Source organism: Myiozetetes cayanensis, unplaced genomic scaffold, assembly GCF_022539395.1.
Source record: "Myiozetetes cayanensis isolate MyiCay16 unplaced genomic scaffold, myiCay2020 scf2-11, whole genome shotgun sequence".
Lineage (NCBI taxonomy): Eukaryota > Metazoa > Chordata > Aves > Passeriformes > Tyrannidae > Myiozetetes > Myiozetetes cayanensis.
Genome location: NW_026087411.1, coordinates 83,702,059 through 83,714,170, shown reverse-complemented (window position 1 = coordinate 83,714,170; position 12,112 = coordinate 83,702,059). Strand labels below are relative to the sequence as shown.

At 41.6% G+C, this 12,112-nt stretch overlaps 1 protein-coding gene across 4 annotated transcripts in view; it reads right to left on the bottom strand.

Moving 5' to 3' along the window:
* The window catches only part of FILIP1 (filamin A interacting protein 1), a 106,909-nt gene that overhangs the window by 11,224 nt on the left and 83,573 nt on the right, over window positions 1-12,112 (bottom strand). For all 4 annotated transcript variants that reach the window (XM_050316028.1, XM_050316027.1, XM_050316029.1 and 1 more), the window contains one exon: window positions 4,197-7,002. In XM_050316028.1, coding sequence (XP_050171985.1) covers window positions 4,197-7,002 — 2,806 coding nt within the window. The remainder of the gene's footprint in view (window positions 1-4,196; window positions 7,003-12,112) is intronic.

Here is a 12,112-nt window from a genome sequence, read left to right as displayed (position 1 = left end):
AACAGATCTTGCTTAGTGCATTTTACTGACACACACCAGTGCTTTCATGCACACACTGACTTCTGGAACAAAGGTGATTTTCAGCATTTGTTCCTGATCAGATCAGGGCCCAGCTTGCCCTGGAAAGAAACGGTTCAGTTCAGTGATCAACAGACACCTAGTGCAACTTGAGATGCCCTCAAGTAGCCCTTGGCTACTCAAGTTATGTGCACAGAATTGGTAGATAAGCCACAGGACCCAAGGAGACATGCAATCTCTGATACAGCAGCTGAAAGTTAGGTAGGAACTTAAAATGACAAGAAAAAAGTATGTTTAGGCAACTGAATCGTGAAAGGGTGGGAGTGGAGATTTAGCCAGTACAGTCAGTGGAGCCCAGTGGGCAATTCAGCTCACGCTGAAGCTAGCCATGTCTCAGCTGAAATCACACCCCAGTCTCCATGGAGCCAGCACGCAGGCCTCAGTGCTGACAAGGGGACTGATGACTACAGGCTGACTCAGTTGCCCACACTGAGGCATCCTGTGCCATTCGAGGTATCCCATCAGCTGCCATAGCAGAAAGGTACAGGACTGTGCTATACCTCCCAGCCTCATGTGTGTGTCTCAACTGCCACAGGACACGCAGCCAGCACCACACACCTCTGCACGAGCAAGTGAGCTGACCCCTGGATCTCCAGCAGCAGCAGCAGCTCTAGCAGATGCTTACAGCTTATCTGGGATACCTACAAAGAGCTACGTTTAGATGTGGACCTCAAACTATATGCTGCCCAAATGAAAGTAGCCTTATAGCAGCAGAAATGTGTGTCCAGTTCTCTCTGGCACCCAACAGCCTCTCAGCTGTGCCTTCCTGCCCCCATCACAGGACACGCTGCATGGTTGGTGCTTTGCCACTATGCTGGCTCTGCTGCAGCCAGGATTCCCTCTGCTTCCTGCAGATTTGCATGGCACTGAAGTGACTGTGCACCCTGGCAGCATAAACAGCTGGCACTGATGCCAGGCTTGTAGGAGGTGGGGAGCGCAGGGATTAAGTGATTATAGGACTGACACCTATCCTGGTAGCCAAAGAAGATCCAAGTTCACCAGCAATCCTACAACCAAATATAAGGCCTGAATCAAAAAACAGGATGTAGGCACCACAGTTTGGGGTTTTGTTCACAAAGAATATTTGGTTTTGTTCTGTGGGATTTTTACTGTAAACTGTATGAACTGTCCTGGGAACAGGAATTCGAGCCAATGTTCTAAGGCAAGACTAACAACCAGGCTACAGTTTTCAGGCTCATTTTGGTCTCAATATCCTCTGTGGTCCACCTGTAATTAAAAAATAATCTCCTAGGTCTGCTAGGGTATTTCAAGTATCTCCCTAGGAGTGGGTTTGACTCTAATCAAGCTAAGGAGAACCAACACCCCTTTTTTGTACTTCTGTGGGAACTGTCCAAATCCATAGGTTGCCATAGAAAAGGCAACTACTGTTTTACGGTTTGGTTCTTTTTTTTTTCATCAAAGTGGTGATGGTTCTGTTAAATGCAGAATTCAATCCAACTGATCAAATAGTCTCCATCACATCAGCTCCTGCCATGGAGACCCCTGTTGGACTGGTGTGATGAGACCTGCTGTTCAACTGGCCAGCCCTGGCCTTGTTCAGCAGGCACAACACGAAGCACTTCCAAAATATCTGAGTCTAGTGAGTTCAGGTGCCAGTGGAGATACTGTCACTGACTGGTGCCTTGTTTGATTCTTTTTGACTAAGTGCTCAGAAATTTCCCATGTTCTCCTTCAGATGCCTGTGGCTTTCTGTGGACAGGGTCTCATTTTATACAACAAAATATAAAATATAAATCCCTAGGTACTCTACAGAGCGTATGTCAGTGTAAATCAACACAACCAGAACCCCTCTTAATCCATGGGATTCATGGGATTCAAAAATCATGAGAGTCCACAATGAAATCACAGACTCTGGTTTTGGACTCACATATACAGAGAGACACCACAGTTCAGGCTGAACATTTAAAAGTACTATGTGTGCACCTGCAGTACTGAAGATTACTCTGTAAATTCAAATGGGAAAAACTAAATGTTTTCAAACAGGAAAACAGTAACTGTAAATCTGTTATAGGAACAGATGAGAGCCTGGAATTTCAGACTTCCCGTTTGTAGCTTGGCACTGCATTAGCACACTGTACAAAGCATCTTGTATGAGGAACATTAAGACAAAAATTAAACCCAGTGAGCTAAAGAAAGCAGCTGTGTATCAGTTTGTCTTGTTTGATTTTATTAATTTAAACCCTCAAAATTGCATCAATGTTGGTTTCTGCTAGGGTTACTGAGTAAATTATCAGATACTTGTTTTTTCTGACTGTAAAGTTCTCATTTGCAAAACAGATGGGGAATACGCAACTTGTTGTTTCCTGTTTCTTTTTCTTTTTCTTTTTTTTTTTTTTTTTTTCCCCAGGAGTCTGGGGAGGAAAAGGAACATTTGGGCTTGTTTGAAGTTGCCTGCTTATCTGACTAGGGACATTAAAAAGCAGAAGGAAGCATAAGATAAAGTAAATCTTATGGTTGAGCTATTTTCCTTACGTTCCAAATCAGGGAGGATGAAGTGAAGAAAGAAGCCAGTTTTTAGCCAGAAAAAAAACAAAACAAAAAAGTTTTGTCTGCCATGGTTCAGTGCATCATCACAGTAGAGACAGACATCTAGTTAAAAAGAAAAGTTTAAAAACAAGTTTTCCAAGCTTCTGAGAGACAAAGGAGTTTGTAAATTAATTAATTCAAGACTTTTAAAAAATGAACAGTTGCCTCTAATATGTAGGAAAGCACTGCACAGTAAATGTACAATACATTATATATGCGGGGAGAGAGACAGCACATGTGCAACCCCAAACAGATCTCTATGATGAATGCAAGTTTTCTTAATATCAGAAGGCTTAAACGGGAATGGCAGCCTCTCTGCAAAGGTGTGGAAGTGTATCTTAAATGCACTTCTATATTTCAGCTTGGAGATGGCTGAAGAGGCATGTTGGAGGAGTCTGCAGACTCCTGAGCTGCATGGACAAACGAACAGGGGATGACTATTCAGTATTTGTCAAGATACGAGAAAGAGGTGGTAAACAATGAAGGTATTGCATAAAAGGTATTGAACAAAAGAGCATTTTTTCCAAAGCCCACAACTGAATTCACTGCCCCCTGATGTTGTGGAAACAACAGTATAAATGAGTTCAAAAAGTAATTTAAAGAATAAATAGAAGAAAACTCAGCCACGGTCTATTAAAGACAAAGATGTTGCTACAGGCCCTGGTTCAGAAAGAAATAACCACCTATTGCCAAAAACTGGGAACAGACGCTGAGGGGAACATTACTGTGTGTTTACCCACTTAAAATAATCTTCCCCTAAGCGTGTGTTGCAGACTCTGTCTAGCTAAATAAGTTTTTGGACTAATACAGTACTGATGGTTTTCTGTTTCTGTTAAATTCTTCTTTCTCAGGATATTTCTAACTAAAGCAACACAAAATTGCATCCAATAATAAACTGGGGGAAGGATTATCAATAAATACTGTCCTGTACTGTGGTTAAAGACAGAGGTGAGAAATTGATTTAAGTAGGAAAAGCAAGCTGGGGTACCACCACAGAAGCCCAGAGAGAAAGCAGAAAAAAAAAAAAATATGTTAGAGGAAGCACTATTGTAATACAGCACTTGCAGAAGTTCAGAGGAACAAAAAGAGCTTTACTATTCACTGGCTGAAAGATGCTTGGACCTGTAAGCAATGATAATATGTCTGTTTACTTATTCCTTTGGACTTCAGTATTAGAGCAGACATTAACTGAATTATAACTATAATGGGATCATACGAAAGAAACACCAACCTGCATGATCAGTCTAAACACCTGCCAGCCGGGTGAAAAAACATGAGGAGTATTTTCAAAAGTCAGAAATTGCACTCACCGAAAACAAAAAAAGAGTTTCCTACTCTCTCATCTCCATCATTCTTGTCCCTCTGTCTCTCGCTTGCAATTTTACTGGATTGCCATTATGAAAATAACTTGAAAGTAACTTTGAAGGGACTTCCTAATTAAACTGAAACAAATATAGAGAAGTCAAGAGTTTCTCCTCACCTCACCCATTTTCCTGCTGGTGTCTCAAATCCAAACTACAGTTGCCCTTCTCCTTACCAGGAAGACTACATCGTGAGACTAGGCTGCTTACCACTGATTGTGTTCCTCGGGTGGAAGATGTTGTAACAGGCGTTATAGTGATGGTACTTGTCACCTTGCTCGCTGTGGGTCGCGAGGACAGGTTGTTTCGAGGTGATCGAAGGACGGTACCGGTCACAACTTCTTTCTCTGCTGCTATGTTCACTGGTCTCACTGTTATCACAGGACTCGCACCGTCAGGTGCAGCACTGGGAGAACGTTTAAACTGGGAACCTAAGTGGATGTGGATTTTGTTGTCTTCTGTCGTAATAATGTTGGCATTGGCATTGTACTTGCGGATTGGAGTTGGGACGGTTTGCTTTTCTGGTGTTACTTTGAAGACAGCCCTTCCCATGGTCATATCTTGTGACTGTGGGGAGACAGAGATCTCTGCTGGTGCTGCAGATGTTGATACTGTCATAATCTGAATTGGCGATGCAGGTCTGTCGGCGAAGGGTGCTCTCCCTCCCTCTGGGGACTTTTCCCTGGAGAACGTTGTTATAGTGACTGGAGACATAGAACGATCTGGGCCCATGGGACTTTCACTGCCTTTTCCTTTTTGTGGCATAACGTTTGGAGAGGGAATGATGGTTATTCGTGGCTTCTGATTTCCTAGAGTAGGAATGACAGTGGTACTCGAAAAAAATTCCTCTGCGGTTGGACTGGTTATCTCCAAAGTTGCTGTGCTGTTCTCATGGTCTGGTGTCACCCGAATATGAAGAGGTTGACCCTGTTTTGGTGAAAGGACAACCTCTCCAGGATGTGCTGGACTACTGTGGGTCCGGGCTCCTTTATCAGGAGTTGCCTGAGCCCCAGTTTCCCTCTTTTTCATCCATGGTATCCAAGATTTCCTCATAGCGAGCTCGTTTGCTGCTGGAGGGTATCTCTCGAGCACTGAAGAACGCTCCATGGGTTTTTTCAGACCTACCTGTCGCAGATTGCTCATGATATGATTCTCCTCCTGGAAGGATTTCCTTATAAACACTGCTGGAGTTTCTTCTTCTGCCGCTTCGTTGCTTACAGCATCTGTCTGCACGCCAGTGGATGTCACAGGGACATCGACCATTCTTCGTCCATTTATGCTGGGCCTCAGAGCACGGCTGTAACGCTTAGAAAGCTCCAGCTCTCTTGTTAGGTTCAGAACTTCCTGCCCCATGCTCTTGTTCTTGTTTTCTTCTTCCATGAACCTTTGCTGCAGAACTGAATAATCAACTTGGAGCTGAGAAAGCTGGTCTTCTTTGTTCATCAGCTCATGGATTTTTTCCTTAAGAGCCTGAACTTCTGCTTTCAAATCTCTGCTTTTGGCCTCTTCCAGACGAAACCTGTGCCTCAGCTCTGCCTCCTGGCTCACCATTTCACCTTTTTCTATTGCTTTGGTTTTGGCAATCTGGAGTTTCATTTCCTCCAACTGTTGAGAAAGAAAGTTAGCTTTATCCTGCTCAGTCCTAAATTTCTGCTCTAGCTGATCATATTCATCTTCTGTCTTCATCAAATCTCCTTCAACCACTTCCAATTGTTTGAGACGTTTCTTCAGTCTTTCAATTTCAACGGTGAGTTCCTTAATCTTATTGTCCTCATGACAACCATGCTCTGGTCCTTTCCTGGTTCGACCTCTTGTAATTTCTCTTTCTACTTCCTCCACACCATCAATTCTTTTCTTTAACAAGTCAACTCTACAGCTTAGTTGAGAGGATTTTTCTTCTTCACTTCTCAGTTTGCCAATTAACTCATCTCTTTCCTTTGTCAAACTAGACACTTTTTCCTCCATTTCAGATTTCAGTTTCAAAAATTTCTTACTTTCTTCTATCAATTTCTCAGTTACATCCATAACTTTCCCTTGTTCAACTTTAAAATTCTTGTTTAGACCCTCAACTTTTTTTTCCTCCTGTTTTATTTTTTCCATCATATTTTTTCGTTCATCAACCAACATTACAGTAAACGACTTCAGCTTTGTAAGGTCATCTTTTAGGCTTATTTCAGCCTTCTCCAACTTGCTTTCTGATGTCTCAAGGTCCTTCACTCGAGTCTTTACCACTTCCAACTCATTTATCAAATCCTTAGTCAAATTCTTTTCTTTCTCCAAGTTTAAGTGCAGCTGAGTGCATTCAGACTTGCTTTTACTGAAAGCCTCTTCCAGTTTCTCTAGTTCTGACATTCTTTTCTGCAGTTTTTCCACTTCAAGTTTCAACTCTTTGCTATGGTGCTCCTCCTCTTGCAGTTTATTTTTCAGCTCTTTGCACTGGGATTCAGTTTTTGTGATCTCTTCATCTTTGCCCTCCATTTCAAGCACACGCTTGCGGAGGTTTTCCACTTCTGCCATTAAGCTAGAGTTCCCACATTCTCCTTTTGCTATTTTATCTCTTAGTTCTTGAAGTTCCTCCTCAGCTCTTTGAAGATTTTTGTTAGTTTCTTCCAGCTCCTCTATTCTGCGAGTCAACCCCACTAGCTTAAGCCTTAGCTGTCTATTATGTGACTCTTGATTAGCCAGTTTAGCAGTCATCTCCTCATGTTCTTGAGAAAACGATGAAGTTTTGTGTTCAAGTTCTGCCTCTAACTTCATCAGTTTTTGTCCATCTTCTTTAGTTTTTGCACTGATAATTTTAAGCTTTTCTTCTTCTTCTTTTAGTTTTTGGGTTAAGTCCTGTATTTTCTGGCTTTGTTGACCAAGTTGTTCAATATGCATTTGTCTTTCATCCACCAGCATGAGTGCAAATGATTTGAGCTTGACTAGTTCTTCTCTCAGTTTATTGATTCTCTTTGTATGTTCCTTCTCCTTCCGGGCTTGATAGACCTTCTCCTGCTCAAGAAGTTTCTTCAACCTGAAACAAGTTAGAAGAGATGCTTTAAATTTTATATATGTGTGTGTGTATGTATTTCTCCATTCTAAAAATCACCTTTGTTTTAGCTTTTTTTTTTTATTTCAAGTTGTCTTGCAAGAAATCACAGAATAACTTCCTACTGCAGTTACCCAAACCCAATATTTTAAATTAAAAAAGTTAAATGAAAAATGTATAAAATTATCTAGAAATCTGAAACACAGTGAAATTTTATACATGTATAGATAAAAAATACATCTGGTTTTAATTTCTTTCTATTTATTTCTCTGTTAGAATGATGTTGGTAAAAGTATATAATATTCCAACAGGACAGGTATTATCTACTCACCAATCCATTTATATCAAACTTGCTTTACAAGGTGGATTCCTTCTTATGTCTTGCATATAAAAAAATGTGTAAAGATAAAAAACGAAAACTAATTGCCATATGCAGCCACACATAAATGGACCAATCCTGGTTATAAATAAACCAGCAGGATAGAAGATTACATTAGCACCCAACTGATAATTATCTGAGCATCACAAGCATACAAAATTAGCAGGAAGATAAATTTGGCAGCACACTGACTGTTGTGTTAAAAAGTTTCTTCTTCTAAACACATTTCCATTTAGTAGATTTTGCAAACCACAAAGATCAGACTTAATCAAACCTTTGGCTACAGCTAACCTCATCTGGAAAATGCTCTTCTCTATATGGTCTGTAAAGGTGTATTTTCACTATAAAAGCTCACAATACACAAATTACATGTATCCTTAGAAAGACAATTTTCCAGCCTTACCCATGCAACATGGAGAAATTATTAGAAACGTAAGTATTTTATAACTGTGATTTATATTCAGGATATGTTGAGATCAGCAGAGGACGTTCCTGAACATGTTAAGGGTTGGACTTGATGATCTCAGAGGTCTTTTCCAACCCAGTTGATTCTATGATTCTGTGTAAGGAAGGATTTCTGAGGATGGTGATCCTCAATTGACAAAGAGGTACAGATAACACATGGATGTATCCCCTACCAATCTAAGAGCTTTATTGTAAAAGCAGCACTCCAGCTTGGAAAGACAGAGGTACACATGCTGAATTTACTGTGAAATGGTGTTTTCCAAACCACTGTCATAGCACCTACAACTCCCATATACCGTATAAAGACGTGTGATGATTCAAATCCACTTGCTTTGCTTACTGTATTGTCTGAAGCTTTTCAGTAGATGATAGCGGGTGAAGCACAGATATAACATTCCTCTCTGCTACCCCAGCAATGAAGCAGTGCCAAGGACTCTGGGGCACAATGTCATACACAGAGGATGTCCCCTAAAGCCCTCACCTGAACTCTAAACTCATAACAGCCACATTAACTTGGTACTCCGGCAACTGTTAATGTTTCACTCCTTGCTCCTTGGGGACCAGAACAAAGAGGAACTGGAAAGAAAGGCTATAAGAAAAGAGAAGGAAGTCTGAAAGCAGAACACAGGATGCAGTAGGTAGGGAAGGAGAAGGCTGAAGAATGCATTTGAAAACAAGAGTCGGATAGAATGTGGGAGTAAGAGAATAGTAGGAACCAGTGGGATACAGAAAAACAAACAAACCTTACAGCCAACCTTGCTGGGTCACAGATTACTCTCAAAAAAAAAAAAAAATCTCTTTAGCTGTAGTATCTCTTTGGAAAGGACTGAAAAGATATGCTGATGAATGGGTCAAGTTAAAATATCAAAAGGTAAAAAAAGACCCACTGTCACTCACAAAGCATGCACTTTTCACACTGAAGAAGGAACTTTATTGGCATGCAATATATTCCCTGGCTGCTCTATCACACTGCTTCATGTAAATGTTTCTGCCAAGAACTCTTCCTCATCTCCCCCAGGCTATGTTTTTAAAGAAATAGTATGTACCCTTCGACAAAATATTTGCCAAGACAGAACAATGCATCCTAACCTAGTGGTAGTCTGAATGACCCATATCCCAAAGTCATGAAAATGGCAGAAAGTTTCCAGCTTCCCTCATCCCACACTCAAAAGCCTATCTAGAGATGCTTAGAAAACTGCCTATGATTTTTAATTCCTAGGCATGCATGTGTGATTTTCACCCAGCAGTTGCTCCAGGTGGTATACACCAGTCAGGCTGCTAAGCAGAGTGCAAAATAATTCACTGGCAACACATGGCCCCATGTGATTACCTGAGAGTCTACTGGGGAATAATGCCAAGAAAGCCACAGAAAAAACCACAAATATCTGTTAAACTAAGATCAAAAAAATGGCAGTCATGAGACTGAGTAACAGGAGAAGAAAGCACGTTAGCCCTGTCACTGCCTTGCAGGAGGGCTAGCAGGAGAGCTAACTGGCCTGGCCCCTCCGGGAAAACAAAGCACTGTAACTGTACCAATACATGGAGGTGAATTTGCTAAGATATCTCTGCTGAGCAAGGTAGGAAGCAACATGCAGCATTTTATCCTGCCTCAGCTTTAACATGGTGAAACTACACTATCTTAGATTTGACAAGTGAACTTTCAGAGAATATACTTGACAATACTTCTGTTTTCCATGTCCAGGGGAACTGTTTCTAAAATCTGGTTCTGTGGGGGATGGATGGGAAAGCAGTACACAAATCTATGTGCTAATTACCAAAGTAATTAAAAAACTCTACATCTTTTCAGTGCAACTTTTAAACACTAAAATAAAGTTGAGTTTAAGCTTGCTCCCACTTTCTACTTTTCCATTCTTTTACAACTTTCATACTCAGTGGTTAAACTGGAATTCCAGCAGACTGCAAGGTGAGATTGTCCCTTCTTGACCCTCAAAACAGATTTATTACCAGGCTTCTCATCTGACTGCTGCTGCTAATGTTTGCTAAGTAATGCAGAACCGCATGGGCTCCACTGCAACACTAAAAGCCTCTCAGACTCCCTGCATGTGCATCTTCAATGTGTTAATCAGAGCAACTACACTCTGGATTGTCAAAAGGTTGAAAACACCTGCCTTCAGGGTCCAAAACAAAACCTTTAATAATGAAACACGGGGCTACATACAGCAAAAACACTGACAAGCCAACCATTTGGTACCTCCAACCCAGTCCCTGAATTTGCTATCTTGGTTTGTGGTTGCTTTTGGAGATGGGAAGAAATGTTTGGGTACAACTGGATAACCTGCATTCATCAGAAAGAGTCTCAGGGGTGTAGCATCTAGACCCCAGCACGCAGATATGCTCCAGTTCCCTGTGGAGAGAGATCACATTGCCTGCTCCTCTATGGACAGCACCGCTAAGTCTCTGTGTCTCTCAACGGATTACCACAAGTATGATGTCAAAGCATGCAGCCCAGGCCATTCCCTGAATACACGTGATCTTTTGTTGCCATGAGAGTCCTGATGGTCTCTCTTTCTCCTTACTATCTATCCTCCCCATAGAATTTGAAGAACAGGTGCCCTACAGGTGTCCAATACTCAAGACCAATCACATTACCTCTTGCAGTGCACTGGATAAATAAAGCAGCGAGCCCTTAGGTATGACTGTATGCAAACTGCTAACTGCCTCAGCTAAAAACAAACACTGGACAATGCTGTTCCCTGGTTTTGAACTATTAAGAAAAATGCTTGGCTGGCATGGCACAGGATGCTGGACTACAGAAGCTACCGATACAATCTCATGTGGTCCATGCTGCATAGGGAGCTGCATCTCCTGCATCCCTCCACAGCCTTAGCTGTTCACAACCAGGGGAGCAGGAGGGAGGTCTGTGGGCAGCCATGCTGGGGAAGTAGGAAGCTGAGGACTTTCTACAACCAATCTCAGCTTGCAGAGAAAGCAGACACCAGAGTGGAGGAAGAGCAACTATGGAATTAGTTTTAATATCTTTCATGAATGGTGAGCTGGAAGCAGTCAGGAAGGAGGAAGGCAGAGTGAATGGGCAGTAAGCAGGCCCTCCCTCTCGTCCTTCCTTTAGCTTTGGTGCTGAAGTGTTCCATTGCACAAGGTTTTTCTGTTTCCCCTTCCCTCCTACAAGCTACAAATTGGTGAACAGAGGCACGATGGGATGCTGATAGCTACAACCCTATTCCTCCAGAGATGTGCCTTCATCTCATTTACTATGGTTATACTCCTGTGCTTCATCCTAGCAGTTCTGACTGCCTTACTCAGGTTGGGGTTCATCACTCCTTCAGGTTTGGATGGAAACTTTTCCTTACAGTAAACCTGTAAGGAAATACCATACCTTTTTTCCCACCACACCCTCAGCTGCCAAAAAGTCCAGTTATCCTCTCAACATATTTGTACGAGACTGTGCTGGGTTACAGCATGGAGGCAGCATGTTTGTAAAACAGCACATTGGATACATTGGGAAGTGGTGTCCAACACAGGCAGGGCTTTGGTGTGCTGCAAGAGAGTCCCTGAGTCTGCCCTGAAGGACAGGAGGCAGAGGACATGGATGGCTGTATCTCCTTCCAGTGAGAAATGCAGAGCGGCTTAAGGGCTTCTTGCTGGAGTTTTCTGGGGGCCATAAGGGTAGTTTAACATTCTCTTTAAGACCGATCACTTCATTGTATCAATAAAGCGACAGACTTCCCTTACTGTTTTTTTCTGTTTTATGTCTATATGTCAAGTGCAATCACTGAGATGCACGGGAGAAACCCCACAGTACCATTTTTACAGTGTCTCTACTCAGACTAGAGCAAGACTTTATAATATTTTCATGTTTTTGAAAGACACTGCAATAGCTTCACAAGAGGAAAGCTCCAATGGGCACTACTGGATTTTAGACAGGATTTATTTTATTTGTAAATGGTAAAAGTAGTAGCAGCAGCAAGACCTTAGCTAAAATCAAGCATTAGTACTTGTTCACATTTGCAAAAGAAATTACAAATAGTGGTCAGTAGACAATTTCTTCCTTTCTGAAGGATAATAAACTTCATTACTACATTTGAAATGTAATAAATAGAGTAAACTGGGAACTGTAAAACTCCTGCTTAGCAGTGATAGCTGATATGAGAAGCCGTTCTCTGAAGTGAGAATATTTTAAGAAAATACAAAGAAGTTTCAGTTATTAGGGAAAAGATGCTCCGTGATTTCCAAAAAAACACCACTCCCCTCAAAAAAACATTCACTTTAGAG